Below are 20,802 nucleotides of genomic sequence, written 5' to 3' on the forward strand. Positions count from 1 at the left end.
CTTGCATTCAGTTACACAGGGTTATATTTCCCTGATGAGTAAGGTCACAAAGTATCAGGAGGAAGATAAAACTGCTATGGTTTATATACAGTGACTAAACTTGTGCTCTTTGGGTTTTTACAGGTGCGCGAGATGCTACGAATGCGAGATTCCAATGGCGCACGAATGCTGACGCTTATAACTGAACAGTTCATGGCGGACCCTCGTCTGTTGCTATGGAGACAACAAGGGACGGGCATGACAGACAAGTGTCGGCAGCTTTGGGATGAGCTAGGTAAGAACAGTTGAAGAAGCCATCTGCAAGAAACAGAACCACCCAATGAATGTGTGTATTTCGTTTTCCATGCTGGCCTAGCTGCTTGTTAGTTGCTTTAGAGGTCAGTGCGGGTCAGACAGCCAAGCTGACATAAGTCAGATAAATCTGTAGTCAGGTAAATGGTCATGCCATCAGTTTAGCCATTAGGTCAACCAGTGCAGTAGCTCCTGCTCAGGCCTCTCCTCTGATCTCTGCTCACTCTCTGCACTGAGTGAATGATAAAGGCTGACGATCGATACGGCTGCTCAGCTTCTCTGCAATCAATCTCAGCATTTAGGAGGTCAATAAGAACACTTCCTGGGTGGGTGAGGGAGATCATGACACAGACACAGACAGAAATAACAGCCAGACAGCCAGGAATTGTTGCCTGATAATTTTTGTGAGAGCTGCAGATGTCTGAGTAGACATAGCTTGAGGTTTATAGGGTTAGAGAACACCTCAACAAAATGTAGCAACGCTGTATGCTTATGTAATCAGCAAGGTAAACTCGTTTAGTAGTTTATACATTCGATTCATTTTATGCAATTTGGAATTTCTCTCTTTCTTGTTTTTCTGGTGGCAATGTTATGATTAAAATATATTTTACGCATTGTTGTGGATGCATTTTATGAAACATGCAGAGGTATTAATCAGATGTAATTGCTAGGTTTAGATAGCCTTCAGTCCAATTTAAGAAATATAAGCAGCACATTCCTTATCTTTTGAGGCATTAAAAATACAAGTAAATGCATATGTTTCTCCTTGTTCTGTTGGGTTTTAAAAGCCGGACTGGTCTTGTAAAAGCAAGTTGATTACTTTAAAGACTGCAAGTATTTCTTTATTAGGTAAAATGCTAATCATTTAAATTAATTGTATGATTAAGAAAACATGTAAGATTCTTGATATTTGTTTTTGTTCAATCAACATTCCACAGCCCACAGATATTAAGTTTACTCATTTACAACATGGCATTTTTATCAAGGGAAGAAGAAAAAGAACTGAAACACCTTTACATAAATTAACATTTAGCATTTATGCTCTGACCTGTCACCACTCTGATTTCCCCAGGTGCCTTGTGGGTATGTGTAGTGCTAAACCCCCATTGTAAGAGCGAGGAGAAGAGCAGCTGGTTAAAGCAGCTAAAGAAGTGGGGAGACATGGACGTCTGCCCACTGGAGGACGGCAACTACGGCAGCGAGCTTCCAAACATAACCAATGCTCTTCCACAGAGCAACCTTGCACAAGGTCAGTACAAGCACACAGAGACACAGACTGAATCTGTACCTAGACAGATAGAATGGGACAACATGACACTATCACTGTTGTGGTGCTATTATATGTGTTGTCTTTGTCAGACTCCCTGTCCAGGCCGAGGAGGACGGTGTTTAGCCGGGCCATCGAGGCCTGCGACCTACACTGGCAAGACAGCCACCTCCAGAGGATCATCAGCAGTGACTACTACATGTCTCCATCCTACCAGAGGGAGGGGGAGAGCCTGCTGTTCAACCCGCAGGGCCTACCACTCTGGCTTGGTAAAGTTTAAATATTGTATTATTTTATTTTTATTTATTTTTTTACTCGACCCAGAGAAAAAGTCATTTTATTCACCTACAGATTTATTACAGCTTCTCAAATAATGTTTACTTGGGAAATAAACAAGCCACGCACACAAATACTTATACATTACAACATTATAGAAAGACTCAATTTTCAGGAGGAATGACAGGAGGGATATATATATACACACAATCTCTAATTCCAATCTCTAATTCCACTGAAAGCTGACCCACCACACACAGACACACACACACACACACAGAGTGTAATTCTGCTGATACTGAGGCTGGTATCTGCAGTAAGCAGCTTCCAGCTAAGATCTGTCACATTCTGCAACTTAAGCCAGCTATCAGAAACACACTGGCATTGTGCTGAGACTGCAGAGTGTGTGTGTGTGTGCATGTGCATGCCAATACTTACTATCTGTTATGCCCCACAGTGTTTGTATTTTTTTGTCTCTTAGTGAAAAGTGAGTTTAGAAGTTTAGAAGAAAATTTGTGTTTGTGTGTGAAAGAGAGAGAGAGAGAGAGAGAGAAAGAAATGCCCTGATACCCCCCTCATTATCTCTCTGTCAACCATACAGACCACGTCCCCACAGCATGTGCTCGCGTTGATGCACTGCGTTCCCACGGCTACTCCAGGGAAGCCCTGCGATTGGCCGTTGCCATCATTAACACGCTGCGTCTCCAGCAGCAGAGACAGATGGACATCTACAAACACCAAAAGAAAGGTTAAACCTAACTTACACAGACATTTTGGTGTTGGAGTAACCTTATACCTCAACCGTTCTCACTTCTCTCTTCTCTTTTCTGGCAGAGCTTCTCCAGAGAGGAGTGACCTCCACCACCAACCTGGAAGGATGGGTGGGTCATCCTTTAGATCCAGTTGGCTGTTTGTTCACCACGCTCACTGAAACCTGCCGCATGGATGATGATACCACTATGGACACTGGAGGTACAAAGACAGTGTGATTAAAACTCTACAACACAATAAGACTTATTTTACAACAAACAACAAACTGTTAGAGGTGTTGCTGTTCTGAAGAGTATTAGAAAGAGTAGAAATGCATACACCGATCCGCCACAACTTTAATCCCACCTGGTAATTTACTGTTGTGGTCGTGCAGGGCTCAGACAGAGGACAGCATGGAAATAATGTTAGGCTAATCATGAGCGACAGGTGTCAATACACACAGCAACACAGCTGTGTGTATTAGTGTAGGGTGCACACCTCATGGCCACTACATTAAAAATGACTCTGGTGTTTATGTTAGTAGAAAGATATTTTTTGTACGTGTTAATAATAGGATTTTTTCTTTACTGTGGTGACAAAGCTGAGATATCACTTCCTATGTCACCTACGCTTTGAGCATCCATTAATACAGAAAACTTCTCAGAGCTGCAGCCACCTGACAAAAATTATTGCAGAGGGAGGAAGAGAAGAGTCAAAGGTAACAAAATTAAAAGTATTTTAAAACCTTTGCAGAAAAAGAATATTCAGATATGTCAAATTACTGTCCTGGTTTTGCATATTAGCATGCAGACATTTGCTAATTAGCACTAAACACAATGTTTTAGTTGCTAAGGCTGATGGTAATAACATTAGCTTTGCAAATCTTTGGTCATAAAGCACCAATGTTAAGCATTTCCCCCGATCTGTCTTCTCAAATTTGAGGACTGTTTTTAACAAGCCATTTATAGACATTGCCAGACTATGTATATATTATATATTACATTTAATCTATTTATCAAAAAAGATAACCAGCCAATAACGAAAATAACTGTTATAAGCGTGAACAGAATTCAGCTCAAAACAATCTAACTAAGCCTCAGTGTGTCACTGTCTAGTCTACTGCACTGCATTGCTGCTCAGCCACCCTACTGTACTATATAGAAAGCTCAGCAAAATATATATTCAACCATGGATCTGTTTAACCTAAAGTACATTAGTGAAACAGGTTTTTTGACAGTTATAAGGTTTAAATCCTGGCAGACATCACCAATTGATGCAGAGTGATCCTGAGCAGAGGTGATCAGGCCCACCAGCCGTGACTCATCACACAACAGAGTCCCTGTTCTTCTAGGAAGACCAGGCACTATTGTGCTGCAGACAGCCATAAACCAGCAGAGCATGAATGGACTAGGCTGAAACACATTTAGACCACACTCCTCCCCTCTCTCCGTGTGTGTGTGTGTGTGTGTGTGTGTGTGTGTGTGTGCGCGCATGCATGTGTGTGTGTGCGTGCATGCGTGCGCATTGTATGTATAGAATCCATCACCATTTGCATTTCTCACCCTGCCCAGGGTCTTTTTTTTTACCAGTGGCCCATGCAACACAGCAGAATAGGGGTTGGGTTTTCTCATTGTTACCAGGCCACAGGGAACTATTGTCAGTTTTAACAATGCTAACCACTGGCACACTCACTGTGTGAGTGTGTGTGTGTGTGTGTGTGTGTTGGAGAGAGTAAATGGTTGTCTTACCTTGTTGTTTTGGCAATTTGAAAATGATGGTATGATCATTTTGTGTGTGTAGCCCGTGCTGCAAAAAAGCTGCGAAAATCTGTTAAGGGGGGGCAGACACAGGCTGTCTGTCAACCAAACAGAATGCAATCCCCTCTGTTTTTAAATCAGCAATTTGATTAAAAATGGTTGGCACTGGGGATAGGTCTGTAAAACCAGTTTCCACTTTTTACATTTATACACACGCATCCCTAGAATAACCAGCATTGAAGGGATCTATTTCTCAGAAAGGATTTAGGTAGAATGATGAGGTGGGAAGGGGGACCGAGAACAAATGGGCACTAATCAAGAGCTGTCTGGTGGCATCTGTTCTTAGAATTCTGACGCAATGTTCTTGAGTGAATGGATATCTTAGACTAAATCTGCAACATTAGTGTGTGTGACGTACAGCTTTAATCAGTTATTTTTGGTGTAAATGTTACACTTTCTCACAAATTTTAGCTCCACTCTTCGCCAAATGGTAGGTCTGGGGTTTTTCAAGTCTGTCTGACCGAACTGTACCACAGTATCCAAGCCAAGGACTCTTCACACATTTATTCAGTCACTTGTGGTCCAAAAGTAACACCCACTACACTGGAAGAAACATGACCGATGATGTACTGGCCTTGTTCCATGCACAAATGCATTGAATTTAGTAGAATTCACAAGACCTCTGTAGCAACAGTTGTCTGATTTAGAAACATTTTCCAAAATGATTATTATTATTATTACAAAGTTCTCAAAAAAACCTATTCTGGTATCTGCAGAAAAAGATGTCTTGCATAGCTGAGGTTAACGGTTATGTCTCGACAACTCCATAGACTGGAAGATGTGACTGCGAGGGCAAAGATGCCTACTTGATTTGTGTAATGAAAGCCTCATGTTAACAGTGAATGAGGACTGTGATTTATTCTCTTCAGTGTTGCCAGACTAGTTGATTTTTCTGCCCACTGGTGCCACTTTACATTTGATTTTTCTATTTGAAAACGTTAATTTATGGGTAATTTTTGTAGTATTTGGGGAGTTTTCTGCAACTAAAAGTTATTGGTTACAATTATTTTCAAGCAGCAGCTATCTTTTTTCAATTAGAGGAGGGTTTCCTCAGCAGAATCTCTATGGTCTATTTTTCACTTGAATCCCTCCTCGTCAGCAGTTTGGATTGACATCATGTCCTGTGGCTAAATCTTCCACTATTCTTGTTCCATTTGTACGCTCACACGCTCAACTTAAAGCACGTATGCAAACATGTCATTATGCAGCTAAATTAATATTGCGACATTGGCAGTATGATTAAATCATTTCAGCACAAGCACAAACTCAGTGTAGGGTCGTCTTACAATGGTGTTAAGACAGAGCTGAAAAGATTTAAGCCTCTGATGTGAGTCAGACATGACATCAGTGAGTTAAACATAAGTGAAATATTGAATGCCTCTGTTTCTGTGCTCCCACTCAGAAGGAGACACCAGGCCTCCAGTCTACCATCACGTACCAGTTTGGGGCAGTTCTGATGGAGGGGAGTCCTATCTTACTCTGGCTTTAGAGGTTGCTCTGATGGGTATGGGCCAACAGAGGATAATGCCTGAGGGCCTTTACGCTCAGGATAAGGTATGGGAGAAAGAACCACTGTCACGTGATGCATTTGTGGTAATAAATGAAACATTAGAGCATAATACAAGTTCTCAAATCATGAGCAAATGCTTACATAGAGAATTCAGTCATTTTGGACTGCTTAGCTAAACAGCCTTTATAGCTTGTTGTATAGTTCAAAAGTGGTATGAATTTGTCTGTTGTAGACGGAGTCATTGTGGTAGAAAATCACTATAATTAAACGTTTGTGAAGCTGCCATGCAAAGGAAAAGAAAAGGTCACATAATTTAGTTCCCTGAAAAACAAGCAGAAAGTCACAGTACTTAAGTTCACTGTGAATTAGAATAAATCCGAAGAATATTTCTTTGGGTGAATGGTAATCTGCTTTAAAGTGCTTAACATGGCTGCCACCGACCTTTGATAATGTAATGGAAATCAGAAAAGACATTAATGGTTTAGGCAAGAATTGCTTTTAAACCCAAATAATATGTGAAAGGACCTATTAGTGAATCCATGGTTGAAATCAAATCAGTTTCTCTCATGCCAGGTGTAAACAGGCAGCAAGAGTGTGAGGTATTAATGTACCATGTTGCTGCTGTAATACTCTAAACTCCCTGTCCTTTCATAAAAGGGTATTTAAACTTTAAAATTAGTTCTCTCTTTAAACAGGCACACATTATTTATCTCAACTAATTGCATGTATATATTCTAAAAAAAAAAAAAAAAATCATTTGCTTTTTCCTCTTGTTTCTCATTAGTACTAAACTGGAAATTGACTGTATGATGACAGTAAAAAATATGGGTTTTGTGACTATGGTTTAGGTTTGTCGTAATGAGGAGCAGATTGTAGCAAAGCTTCAAGAACTGGAGCTGGATGAGCTCCTTGTTCAGACTCTTCGGAAACAGGCCATACAGCTGCTAGAAGGTGAAACATATTTTCACATCTTTTCGCATCCACTTTGAAATGTGTTTTAGAAAAATTAAAAAAAATTTTCTCACGCCCAATTAAATAGGGTCTAGTAGTAATTGTGATACATTTACACCTGTTTTATCTTTGTCTCTTTGTCCAGCTGGTCCATTTAGTGGTCTAGGTGAGGTCATCCACAGGGAAAGTGTTCCCATGCACACTTTTGCCAAGTATCTTTTCTCTGCCCTGCTGCCACATGACGCAGACCTGGCATATAAGGTGGCTCTCCGCGCCATGAGGTCAGTCCTCGCTTCACTTCGATATGAACCCATGTAAATTAAAAATATGTTTAGTTTTAAAAGTAAAGCTGTACTGTGTTTCTCCTTCAATTAATTTTTAACCTAAGTGTAAATGAGTGAGACAGTTGTGACAACATTTGTGTCATAGTAATACATGTTAGTGTTATTTCCTGTCTAATTCTACTGGAATTGAAGAAGTGTCTGTTCTTTTTTATGTGCTGTGTAAAAATGAAACCCATTTTCATACACACAACTACAGCAAAAATTCAATTGGGAATATTTGGAATTATTGTTGTTAGTGAAGTGTCTAAACTTTATGGTCATATTCCAGGTACTATATATTGTAACTCCATTGTCTGTAACTCCATTACAACTAGAATTACCAATTAAAATACTTTGCTCAATTTTAAAGATTAAATATAAGCTCAAAATTATACTCATACAAACTACATTTGCTGTGATTAAATAGTATGTTTATGTTTAGTCCATTCGAAGACATAATTTTTTCAATATGATAAACATTTAAAATAAAAAAAAAAAGTATCTGAACTCGAGTGAGGTAAAGGCAACTTAAAAATGGAAACAGTAAATTATTTAAGTACAGTATTTAAATAGCTTTACTTAATCACTATCTTCGGTATAGGCTGTGAACTAGTGCAGTTAGATTTACATATTTACCCTTATAGTATGTTATTTACTATTTAATGTACTACAATGTATTACATTAGGTCTAATGAAAACATCTAGAAAAACATGACTATTGGCTTTCTTTTCTAATAGGACAAGCAATACTGTTCCCACACAACAAAATGTTAAACCATTATTACGTCATAAAAGCTGATCTATGGTCTAAGGCAAGACTATATTGGAGAGGACTTGACCAAATATATGACCGCTGTAAATGGGAACCAGTTACTATAATGCACGTGTTCGGGTTGTGTGGTCAGCGGGATTGAACAGTTCGTGCATTGGTTTCACTTAGAAAAGATTTCGTACTCTGTAAAAGGATCTAGTCTGAAAGACTATGCTGTCTGGCAACAATTGATAACACACTCTGAGAAACTATAATAAACATTCATTTCTCATCTATTGAAACAAATGTGTTTATGCTGTTGTGGTTTCTTTTTTAATATTTCTTTTTTTTTTTGTTTTCTGAAAAATTCTGATTATGCAAATGTATACCCCATTTTCTGGTGACAATTGTCTTTTTTTTTTTTTTTTTTTTTTCTGAGGTGGGATAGTAAAAGAATGGATGTTTTACCAAATAATCTTCAACATGTCATAAACTGATGTCATATGTTTTTGTCAGGCTGCCGGTGCTGGAGTCGTCAGCAGGCTCCGGGGACGTGGGCCACCCTCACCATGGCATCTCTATAGTTCCAAGTAGATACCCACGCTGGTTCACACTAGGCCACCTGGAGTCACAGCAGTGTGAGTTGGCCTCCACCATGCTCACCGCTGCCAAAGGTACCACCAATACATCTAAATATTCATAGCTCCAGTCACTTAAAGACTTCTCATAACATCTAAGGTACTGTAATGTTTGTGCATGAGGATCTAAGCTTTTATTTAATTTGCCTGCAGGTGACATGTTGAGGTTGCGGACTGTGCTGGAAGCTATCCAGAAAAACATCCACTCCTCTTCCTTAATCTTCAAACTGGCCCAGGATGCCTTTAAGATAGCCACACCTGCAGATAGCCCGCCTGATATAACCCTGCTCAATGTGGCACTGGAGCTAGGACTGCAGGTACTGAGTCTGTCACTGAGTAGGCAAAGCATAAGGGCGAGTTAGTAATTTTCATCATCTTTTCACCACTAAATAAATCCGAGCACTGGCCACCAGTCAAAACATGCAACACTGTTCTTCAACTAGTAGTTTCCGCAGTTTCCACAGCTTTACTACAAATTAACAGAGAAAACATCACACTGTCGTTGTCTCACCATTGTTGATGAAAAGCAGCCACATAATAAACACTTCTGGATTCCACAGTAAACACACAAAAACTCTTCAGATCATGGAGGCAGCAGGGTCATTGTGGTCTCCATCGCCTCTCCCTACCAATATTTAGAGCATCGGTAACAATCCTGTCAGAAAAAAGTTTAAATAAAGAGCTCAGAATGGAAGAGCTACAATTAGACATCTGTGTAATTATGAACACATTTTGGATACATCTGTCATTACTAGAGATGTAATGTTGTTCTAACTACTGAATTATGAAAAGATGTTTGAAAATGTATGAAAACATATTCTAAGACATGCAAAAAGAGTGATGAGGTCTTGCTGTACAAAGTTAGGGGGATAAAAAAAATCTCATTGTGTGTTTCACAGGTGATGAGGATGACTCTTTCCACTCTGAATTGGAGGAGGAGAGAGATGGTTCGCTGGCTGGTAACCTGTGCCACAGAAGTTGGTATGTGGTCCCTGAGACACATCCAGTTAAACAGGATACATGCTCTTTTTATATCCTCCATAGTGTGTTGAGGGTTTTGCTTTAATTTGAAATTGTAACTGGTTGATGCACAGGCACCATTAAGATTTCAGGAATGAAAGGGTACTTGTCATGTTGCTAGAAATGTGAAAGCTATTGCTGTATTATAGTTAATGTCTGAATCATATCTAAAGTTGTTAGTTAATTAAAACATTTTAGATATAATTTAGGGTAAAGTAAATTTTATTAGTTGAAAATCCAACCCTTAAATTGGTCAGTATGGTATGTTGTGACAGAAAGGAAACTAGTTTTATGACACAAAACAGTGTAACTAGATCTTGATGGATGTGATAGTGCTGTTTTAGTTTTGAGGTGTATCTTTACTGGATGAAACAGGAACAAGTCAGTAACTTGTTCTGCTAATCAAAGCTCATAGCCTGCTCAAATATGATCTTCTGGAAAGGGAACTAATACTGTTAAATAATGATAATAAGGAAAAGAGAACTTAAGTTTTGTTTAAGATGCAAGAAAGAGACATACCAGTATCACACAATTTAGTGTCTGCTCACCGTTTAATCCTTAATCTTTTCTAATCTTTTTTCTTTTCTGCAGGCCTGAGGGCATTGGTGAGCATCTTACAGGGCTGGTACACTCTCTTCACGCCCACTGAGGCCACCAGCATCGTGGCAGCCACTGTCATGTCCCACAACACCATCCTGCGCCTCAGCCTCGACTACCCCCAGCGCGAGGAACTGGCCAGCTGTGCAAGGACGCTGGCGTTGCAGTGCGCCATGAAGGACCCCCAGAACTGCGCTCTGTCCGCTCTGACGCTCTGTGAGAAGGACCATATTGCCTTTGAGACGGCCTATCAGATTGTGATTGACGCAGCGTCCACAGGAATGACATACTCTCAGCTGTTTACCATTGCGAGGTACATGGAGCACAGAGGATATCCACTGCGCTCGTTCAAGTTGGCCTCTCTCGCCATGACCCACCTTAACCTGGCTTACAACCAGGACACACACCCAGCTATTAATGATGTGCTCTGGGCCTGCGCACTCAGCCACTCTTTGGGGAAAAATGAGCTTGCAGCCATTATTCCCCTGGTGGTGAAGAGCGTGCACTGCGCCACGGTACTGTCTGACATCCTACGGAGATGCACCATGACAGCACCAGGTCTCGCAGGCATTCCTGGGAGAAGGAACTCTGGGAAGCTGATGTCAACAGACAAAGCGCCACTGCGGCAACTCCTGGACGCCACGATCTCAGCATATATCAACACCACACATTCTCGACTAACGCACATCAGTCCGCGGCACTACGGAGAGTTCATAGAGTTCCTCAGCAAAGCACGGGAGACTTTTTTGCTGGCACAGGATGGCCACATTCAGTTTGCCCAGTTTATAGACAACCTGAAACAGATCTACAAGGGCAAGAAGAAGTTGATGATGTTGGTCAGGGAGCGCTTTGGCTGACCTTGCATCTCCATCACAGGGACCCTCTCCATGGGAAGTAGTTACACTTCTATTTAAGTTTTTCTTTTTCATCAATTCTCTATATTTTTTCTTATGTTGAGCCATTTGTTGACTAAGTCTTAAGTTTTTTTTGGTCCTGTCTGGTTGTTTTGTTTCTTGAATGTGAACCAGGAAGTGTTCGCAGTACATTGCTCCACTTCATTGAGACTGCAAAAAGGAGAAATGGCTTGAAATAGCAAAGAAACAACAACAGCAAATTATTTCTCCTCTCCAGCTACAGTTACAGTTGGGTGCAAGTTTGCATCCCCTTATTTTGAAATAGTAAAAAGAATAAAAGATTAAGGACTGAGTTTGCATGACTTTATATGCCCTTTCAGTGTAAAATGCAAACTTAGCCCGACCTTAGATAATAATAATAATGCACCTTCAGCTGGTACAAATGTTCTTTTATCATCAGACGTCACATAAATGTTAATGGAGTGTAAAACGGTGTTAGTGTAATAATGAAAATATTAGTGCAAAATCTTACATCCTCTTTGAAAAAAATAAATTAAAAATTAACTTTAATTTCGGATGAAGGAACATACTACCTGAATGTGCATTAAATATGATTTATTTTTTCTGTCATTTCAAAATAAGGAGATGCAAATTTTTGCACTGAACTGTAAAACTAAAATGAAAATGTCAAAAGATTGTGATGACAAAAGGAACTTTTGTTTTTAAGTGGCACATGATGATATAAAAACCAAATGATTTAGTTGGATGGGGTATGTGCTTTTGAGCCAGATGACACTTTCAGCTGGGATAAAGAAGAAGACCCCCTTTCAACAAATCCACTGAGGTCAAAAACACACATAGTGTTACTATCATACCTCGACTGTATTAATTGCCAGCTTTAACTTCTCGATCAGGAATGGCCTTGTTTCATTCAGGGCATCTTGGTGTAGAGAGGGCAGAATACAGAACTACACATGTGGTCTCTAAAAAGAAGCTAGAACCAGCGGTTTTAAAGACTTGACAAAAGACACTGCATCTCTTATCCTCTACACCTGCTGGTCAGTGCTTTTCATTAACAGTATCTTCAGAGGAAGACTTGTGTGCATGATGTTAGATCCAGCAGCCTGATATTGACATTCTTCTGGCTTTTCTGGCTAAGATAGCGTAGTAAAGGCTCCATGTGCAGATATATATAGATATATATATTTATATATATATATATCCTCCTATAAGCTATATATATCTCTCTCTCTCTCCTCCTATAAGCTTAATAACTGTGATGAGTGGTGGGCTCACAGTGGGCCCATCTCCAGAGATACCAATGCACTGCTGTATAGCTATTTGTGGCCAAATCCTTAAATCTATGAACCCAGTGGTCACTTTTCACATGCTAGAGCAAGATTTAATCAACAAGCAATAGAAATTAAGTGTGTTTCATTTTTATCATCTAGCAACGTTAATTTTGCCACATTTTTTTCTGTTAGGAAGCTTAGGAACATCGGGACCCTGGGACCCTGTTTATTGCAGTGACTGTTAGTGATTATCTGTGCCTGTAGCCGAAGACCCTTTTCCATCTCAAAAACTTTTTCTGGGAACTGTTTTCTTTTTTTTCTTTTCTTTTTTTTTCATGAATCTGGAGAAATATGCTATTTTTAAAGGAGACATCAAATTTAATATCTTTGGTTCATAGTTGCGGGAGAGAGGGACTTCTGAAAAAAATATACTTAACTCCTGCCACAGCAGCCTGACTCTGGATAAGTGTAAGGTAGTTGATGGATGGATTGGTCAGAATCCTCCGCATACAAAAAGTCATGTCCCTTTTAACATTAATGTTATCAAAAAACAAAATACCACCTACTACTTCATAAATTGTATCTTAGCAATGCAGCAATTTAATTATTTGTTATTATACAGTTAAATAACCAAGCATAATTTCTCAGATGATAAACTGGAAACTAGCCTCAAATATGTTCATTTCAGTTCAGTTTATATCAGAACATGATTAAACAACTTAATCTGTGCTAATGATTGTTTTGATGTTAACAATAGATCATGTGTAGTGTGAAAGGGATCCATAACAGTGTCTCACCCCTCTGCTTTACAAAGGTTTACTTTTTGTTTTGTTTAGCCTTTCTGACAAACATTTAAGTTTAATTTATGGTTGTGTGTCAAATCTACGCCATAGCTACTTCATAGCCACGGGTCCTACGAAGACCCTTCATAGCCTCACTTGTAACTCTACAGAAACGTAACTACACTTCACAGTGAACTGGAACAACTGCGATTGTGCCACTTGGTCCTTCTGCCTCAACCAATTCAGTGATATGGACCATCTCCTTCATGTCTGCTCATTTTCCTGCATTTCAGTAATTTCAGTAAAACTATCGTATCTTAAACATCACCATTTTGTTTTTTAGCACACCAAAAAAAAAAAAACTCACCACGTCGGCACAGAAACACAACATTGTGACATGGTTACCTAACATGGTGGCACAGAAAACTCAAGGCCAACTATCAGATTGGTAGTGCAGTTGTATCGAGACACAGACGCAATGAAATAATAATGGTCACACAGCGTAGATTATGTCATGGCCTCCGTGTAGATTCAAGGCACAACCATAAATCAAGACTTGCTGTTTTGTTCAGTCTTACTTCCAACAGTAACATGCAGCTGGTGTCATCACTGCAACCACTGCCTAACAGCTGGCTACGTTAGCAGCTGGGTAATGAACACAGTGGAAATTTTTCCAAAGAGAGAGAAAAACGACTTAAAAGTAAATATTATACCAACATTTGTTAAAGCGCAAGAAACAGGACTTTTAATTAATATAATGTTGCCCCACTTCTGCTAGACACAGTACTTAGCAAACGTTTGCTAACGCATGGCTCAAAAACCTTTTGTAAAATTCAATAAAAGTAGTTTAATATAGTTTGAATAAAATTCAAACATTGAAATAAAGATGTAAATGTTTTAAACATTAAAAAAAACCTACTAATTGTATTTAATGCACTTCTCCCATCAAGTCTAATGCAAAAAGCAACATGCAAAAGAAACTTTTTGTGGATTTAAATCTCTGTTGTTCCTGAACTTTTCTGTTCCTCCAATCGACAGCTACGTACCTGTGCATGCTACTGGTTTTTGACGTTATGGACTGTGAACAGTCGGCCTCGCCTTTTCTCAGTGTTACAGAAAAGCAAGGCACAAAAAATACTGTAAAATTTTTGACTTAATCATTCATATAGACCACATGTGTTGTCACAGGAGGTTTTCCATCTGGTCTAGCGGTTATACTGGCCGCCTTTGTTACCCAGTAACAGAGTGTTGTTATTGGCAGTATACAGAACAGCGACAGCTTGAATCTTTACTGGACTTAACGTCATTGTACAAGCACTTCACACAGATACCTCTTCAGTACGTTCCTGCCTGCTTCAGCATTTATTTATTGATTGTTTAGTGTGTTTGTATGACTGAGTAGGAATCGCACACACACACACACACACACACACACACACACACACACACACACACACACACACACACACACACACACACACACACACACACACACACACACACACACACACACACACACACACACGAAGAACAGGACTTTATTTAAAAAACAAAACAAAACAAAGACAGTGGATGAGTCCGCCTGTCGATGGCAGGGCTCTAGGTGAAAAAGGTTTTGTATGGAGGAATATTTTCTTGTCTGCTTTTACATTCCATAAAAGCTACCTTCACCCACTACCTGGGTAGTCAGTCACAACTCTGGGCCTTTTTTTTTTTTTGATCTGAAAAACCGCAGATGGAAGAATGACAAAAAGGAAAACTGAGCAAAAGAAAGAAAAGAGAGGCTAAACTCAGTTCTCAGGGACATCACTTAAAGAAACAAAACAAAAAGTAGTAGCATTAAGCATTTAAGATATTGTAAATATTAAAGTGTCAATTCAGAAAATTGTAAAGTTATAATTATTTATGATAAGTATGTTATGTGTTTTTTTTTTTTCCCTTAGTTCTATGCTTTTTTTTTTTTTTTTTTTTTTTTTGACGGGGGTGTACTTGAATTGTTTTGGACCGGGGAATTTGACAGCGTTTTTTTGTGAAAGCAAAAGACTTCAAGGCATTTCTCAGGTGCTCCTGTGTACATTTATTTCAATTTGTTTTTGTTATTATAACTGTTATCATTTTCTTTTTTAGATTTGCAAACAAAAAAATAAACTGTTTTCCAAAAGGAGTCGCATTATTAGGAGGTGAAGAAAATGAGGAAGGCATTCATTTGTAAACAGCTATGTAATAAACCTGACTATGCAGAACCACTCTGATGGTCTTGTCACCTCTTAAAGATGGCCCCTAAAACCTTAAGGGAAGACGGGACACAGTGGACTGAACCACTATTGAAGCGAGTGAGGGGTGTGGACTAAGACAAGACCCAGCATGCTTGTGTTTGGACAATGCGCAGTAGCCAGGCTGCATTTGCTGCAACATTTATTGGATGGAAAAAAATGGTGGAAAATGCCTTTCTGACCGATCAATGTACAAAGTTTATTTTTGCTTTAATTCTTTGTTGGTTTGATTTAATCAGGACTCAAACCTTTAGTGTCTTCTCGAAGGTGTCATGTTGTGTGGCAGCACCGCAGTGAGACAGACTGATACACAAATGTCAGAGTTAGAAACAGCAACTGTATGAACAAACGAGGCGGCCTGTTCATTCCTCTTTTGTTACATTTTTTTTTTTAAATTGCTGTCTCGACTCTCTTGCAACACTGGCTGAGTTCACTTCTTCTGTACGATCATTACCATAGCTTCTTTTTCGAATCTTCTGTTTATCACCTCGTTCCCTTTCACACACAGAAGGACTTTGGTTTTAAAGCAGTGCAGCCAATTCTTCTGTTGCCATATTTTAAAGCACTGGTGACATCAGTGCTCTGCAGAATCTCTGTACTCTGAAAGTTAACTTCTGACGAGCAACGTATTATCTTTTGTTGATGCAAATTTTGATAATGAGAAAGTTAGAAAAGTTGAATTAATGACTTGGCTACAACATTGGCATGATTAGGATGTTTTCTTATATCAGATATGAAAGAGGGATATTATTTGACCACTTGCTAAAGTTGGAAGCACCAGTGAGCTGCCTTTATGTGAGGCATTAACTGACAGCGTTACCACAAAGGTCGTCCCTCTTTAACTGATTTTCTCCCTGTGTAACTGTATCAACCAGTTCCTGAGGTTTTTCATATTCCCCCTCTTCCTTCCTTTCTTTTTCTTTCTTCTTTTGGAGAATACTGTTTGCTGGTAGAGATCTAGTTCACCTACTGTTTTCAAGTTTGTTTGGGATCCTTTTTTCTTTCTTACTTAAGGGAAAACTGAAAGTGTTTGTTGCCTCTTTGTGCTACTGATTATGAAAAGGTATTTCCAGTATTTGTTGCCACAGAAGTATGATAGCTTATCATCAACACTTTTTTTAATTTGTAATTTTTTGTGCTACTTCCTGAGCTACTGTCTATAAAGCGAGAATTTATTACTATTTATGTAATGCTACTACCATTTTATATTGATTTGTGTTGGAATCTCAGTGCTTTTTTATGAATAAAGTGTGAAACACGTTACAAAGATTTTTTTTTTTATATTTGTGTTGAACAAAATGTTGTGTTATGACCTCTAACCTCCCAACAGTGAAGCAAAGTTACTGAACACTTTAAACCAAGATGTTGTGATGCTTAATGTCGTTTTACAGTTCAACTTAACATTTAGATGTAAATGGGTTTTTTTTTTTAAACCAAAATAAAATAATTCGAACACAGTGTATCAAAAACCAAATTATAAATTTGGATAAAGTTCTGCTGCTGCTGCTTCACAAGTAAAATGTTAGAATTTGCAATGTCAACAAAAAGACTTACCTTGACCCCACTTATCATGTTTTAATCCTACGTTTTCACCCAGCCACCAAGTGATAAATGAAGCAAGCTGAGCCTGATGGTCCCATCCATCTTTCACTCATTTGTCTCTAATCAGAACGGTTTTCTTGTATCCCTCCTCCTGTGCTTCATTCTCATTCATTAGAGATTTCTGCAGAGCCATATAAGCAGACAATCAGTCCATCAAGTCATGCGAAGTGAGCTTGTGTGTGTGTGTGTGAGAGAGAGAGAGGGAGCGAGAGAAAATCTAGATTGATTAGTCGATGGTAAATGAGCAGATTTATATTAATTATCCAGACGGGTAGATGGAGAAGTGATTGCTATATGCTCAATCTTTCCCAGTCCCAGTTTGCTCTCTCTCCCTCACTCTCCTCTCATACACACACACGTACAGAAAATATCAAAAATACATACATAAACCATATGATAGATTGTGGGGTTTTAACTTACCAGCTTCTCTCCTCTCCTTGTGTCTCACAAACTACAGCACAGCCTGTGACAATCCTGTTCCTCCAGTGTGCAGCCCCATGTTGAACCATATTAACACAATACCTGCACAATCTACACACAGTATATAGACCTGTTCACTGCAGGTCTGACACATAACTGTTTAATGTTGCCTGTCAGTCAACTTTTGACCAAGGTAAAAACAAACCACTGTTTCCATATTGTTTTATTGTGCTAATCTGCCCATTACAACATAATCTAAATATATAAATACTAAAGCAAATTGAAAATTTGTGAAATTATTATCCAGTCTTTTACAGGCACATTCTAAGCCTTGCAGGCTTAGATTTACACACGCTTTTTAAGAAAGTTTGTTGCTTTTTTTTAGTGCTGGGGGGCTGGTGGCTCAGTGGTGGAGCATTGGGTTGGGATACAGAGGGCCATGGGTTTCAATCCCACCCCACCAAGTGTGGCTCCAAGGGTCCCCTTGATGTCTTGTCCCAAGCTCAGATAAAATAGAAGGGTTATTGTAGGAAGGGCATCCGGTAAAAAAACGTCAAATCCATGTGGGGTAACCCCTTTAGGAATAAGCCGAAAGCCGTTCATCTTTGTTTCTTTTTTAGTGCTGTGCTGACGTTCCTGTGGATGTGAGTGTGTGAACTCTTTGTTTATTTGTACTGACCTCGGTTAACACGTGCACATGGGACATGAACAGCACGAATGTGTATCTGGTGACTTTACTACCCTGAGCCGATATTTTCAGCTGACCAGTCTCTTATATCGCTATCAGCATGGCTGCCTGGTGACCTATTGCAGCAAACCAGGACCAGTGGATCAATTGTATGGAGGCTATTCACTACGTATGAAGCTTAATCCACTGCAACCACAGTGTAACTGTAAAATATGGACACAAAAGCAATTTATTCGTGAACTTTATCGAAAAAGACACCAGACCTGTGGCAACAGCACACGGAGAAGGTTTTGGATGAAATTTGTTTTGTTTTGTTTTTTAACTTGGCTCCAATGTACCATCTTATGGCAAACCGTGGAGTTCAATTGCACATGAGAACACAACCCCACTAAGAGGGGTAGACACAGCTGTCAGCATCTGCATTGGTGTGAAGAATCCCAAGGTCTTCAGACTAAAGCCTGAATCTCTCTCCCTCCCTCCATCACCACTGTGGTAATAATACCTATCAGTCTCTGTCACAGCAGGCTGTGTGTGGATGTGTGTGTTCATTCATGCATGTGGTCACTGAAAGATATACCCTGTGTGTGTGTTTGGGGGCGGTCACTGATAAAACGCTGATAGTGTCCGTCCATGGCAGATGATGTACAGCCTGCTGTCTCTCCAGGCAGATTGGATTTTCAGGCCTGCTGATTTGCTGAGAGATGGAGCTTGGACCTCCTTCAAACATGCACACACACACGGACACACACACACACGCAGAAACCTATAGCCAAACATCCACCTGTTCAATCTCTGTGCACAAAATACGCACATAAAAGCCCAGACACACACACAAACACACACAATGCAATGTCTCATGCACATACATGCACACAGACAGACAAACATGGACACAAACACACACTTACATATTATTTTCCTGCCAAACCCTTTAAAGGCGACCATGTGGAAATTGATCTCCATTTCTAAAGAGCACAGATTGATTGTTACAACCTTCTCTGTTCTCTCTCTCTCTTCCCTCTGTCTCTCTCTCTCTCTCTCTCTCTCTCTCTCTCTCTCACACACACACACACACACACACACACACACACACACACACACACACACACACACACACACACACACACACACACACACACACACACACACACAAACACCACCACCCCCCTCCCATACACACACACAAAGCCTGTCACTTTGGTCCCAGATGGCCCACTGACACACAGTCCAAGCCTCTTCAGTCTTACCTGTCGACAATCAGCGGTGATTTTTGTTTGTCTCCACTATTTACGCAATAGGGGGCCACAACAAAAGCCTTTGTGTGGTTGTGTGTGTGTTAAAGGTACTACAGTGACACAAAGAACAGAGATGAATGGAAGCCCGCTTCCATCTGAGCAAGAATTGCTTTTTTCCCCATCATCAACATTAATTCAGGTGCTTTGAGCTTTGTGTAGTTTTGTATTTATCCATAACAGTAACGTCCACTTGATGCTGTACACTAATTATTTGGAGGCTTGAATTCAACATCTCCCTTTTCTTTTTGTAAGTGAAGTGAGTTCAGCAGCCAAATCAATGAAATGTCTACAACCTTCACCTGCTGTGAAATTGCACCTCTAACATACAACATATGTATGTTTTTTTTGTGTGTGTGTAGGGTTAAAGCTGCAGTGCTGATTTTTTTTTCTTATTGTCAGCAAACCCCATAAAAAGGCCAAAGCCAAAAATGTATGTCTGACACTAACACACCTCAGTGATAATGAATCCATAAACTGTACTGTAGTTTAAGGTTAAATGCAATAATTAAATGCACGTCAATCTACAGCTGGAATAGTCCCCACCAAATACACTGAAAACAGACGATGAGATGATGCATTTTGGTCTTTTCACTGGATAGTTTGACATTAAAGCTGACCTGTCAGCATTTTAAACAATCGGAGAGATGCCTAACAGGCATTAGGGTCTGAAGAATTTCAACATCCCTTGCAAATTTTCTTTTGTTCTTTTATGTTGGACAACATTAAATAATCGTGGTCATTTTAAGTTCGCATTTAAAAAAACAACAGAGTGAAGTGATAGTGAAGACAGAGACATTTTCATTTTGTGCATCATACATTTTTAATAGAAATAGGCTCCCACACCTAATGTAAAGCGGTACAGTTAAAGCCTCCATTCAAAAAAGTGAGCGACACTCATCTTAATGATCAATAAGAAAAAACTTGCACTGTAGATCAATCATAAAATCCTGTATTTATAAATTTAAAAAACACCCCCATCTAAATTCAGGTGTTTCCCATAGCAGCCAGATTAAATGGCAGAAAATAATATTAAATGGATTAATAACACCTTGATCTCAAAAGAAAAGTACAAAACATTCCCTACAGTTTACAATTAGATTTGAAATATTTCTTGATCAATTTTTATCAAATAAATTGATAAAATACGTTTTAGTAGATTTTCTGTATGATTTAAGTATTTCTTAAGGTGAAATCCTAAAGATCACGTGAAATACCCCTTTATTTTATTAAAATAAATGAATAATAGTCTTAATTAAAGTAAAAAGCAATAAGGGATTCTTTGTTAAAATATCCACAGCCAGACTAACACTAATTGTGAGGCTGGGCTACAGGTATCACCTTTATCACGATGATAAAAGTGATCATGGTCCAATTAAAAAGATATTATTTAACAAATTGTTCACAA

At 39.3% G+C, this 20,802-nt stretch overlaps 1 protein-coding gene across 1 annotated transcript in view; it reads left to right on the plus strand.

Annotated features, from left to right (window-relative positions):
* The window catches only part of zswim5 (zinc finger, SWIM-type containing 5), a 67,001-nt gene extending 52,357 nt beyond the window's left edge, over positions 1-14,644 (plus strand). The window contains exons 5-16 of the mRNA XM_067474469.1: positions 124-274; positions 1,364-1,540; positions 1,651-1,827; positions 2,436-2,582; positions 2,669-2,806; positions 5,804-5,955; positions 6,760-6,862; positions 7,008-7,143; positions 8,453-8,610; positions 8,728-8,891; positions 9,474-9,555; positions 10,186-14,644. Coding sequence (XP_067330570.1) covers positions 124-274; positions 1,364-1,540; positions 1,651-1,827; positions 2,436-2,582; positions 2,669-2,806; positions 5,804-5,955; positions 6,760-6,862; positions 7,008-7,143; positions 8,453-8,610; positions 8,728-8,891; positions 9,474-9,555; positions 10,186-11,048 — 2,448 coding nt within the window. The 3' untranslated portion in view covers positions 11,049-14,644. The remainder of the gene's footprint in view (positions 1-123; positions 275-1,363; positions 1,541-1,650; positions 1,828-2,435; positions 2,583-2,668; positions 2,807-5,803; positions 5,956-6,759; positions 6,863-7,007; positions 7,144-8,452; positions 8,611-8,727; positions 8,892-9,473; positions 9,556-10,185) is intronic.
* The last annotated feature ends 6,158 nt before the right edge of the window (positions 14,645-20,802 follow it).

The sequence above is a fragment of the Channa argus genome, chromosome 14 (assembly GCF_033026475.1).
Source record: "Channa argus isolate prfri chromosome 14, Channa argus male v1.0, whole genome shotgun sequence".
NCBI lineage: Eukaryota > Metazoa > Chordata > Actinopteri > Anabantiformes > Channidae > Channa > Channa argus.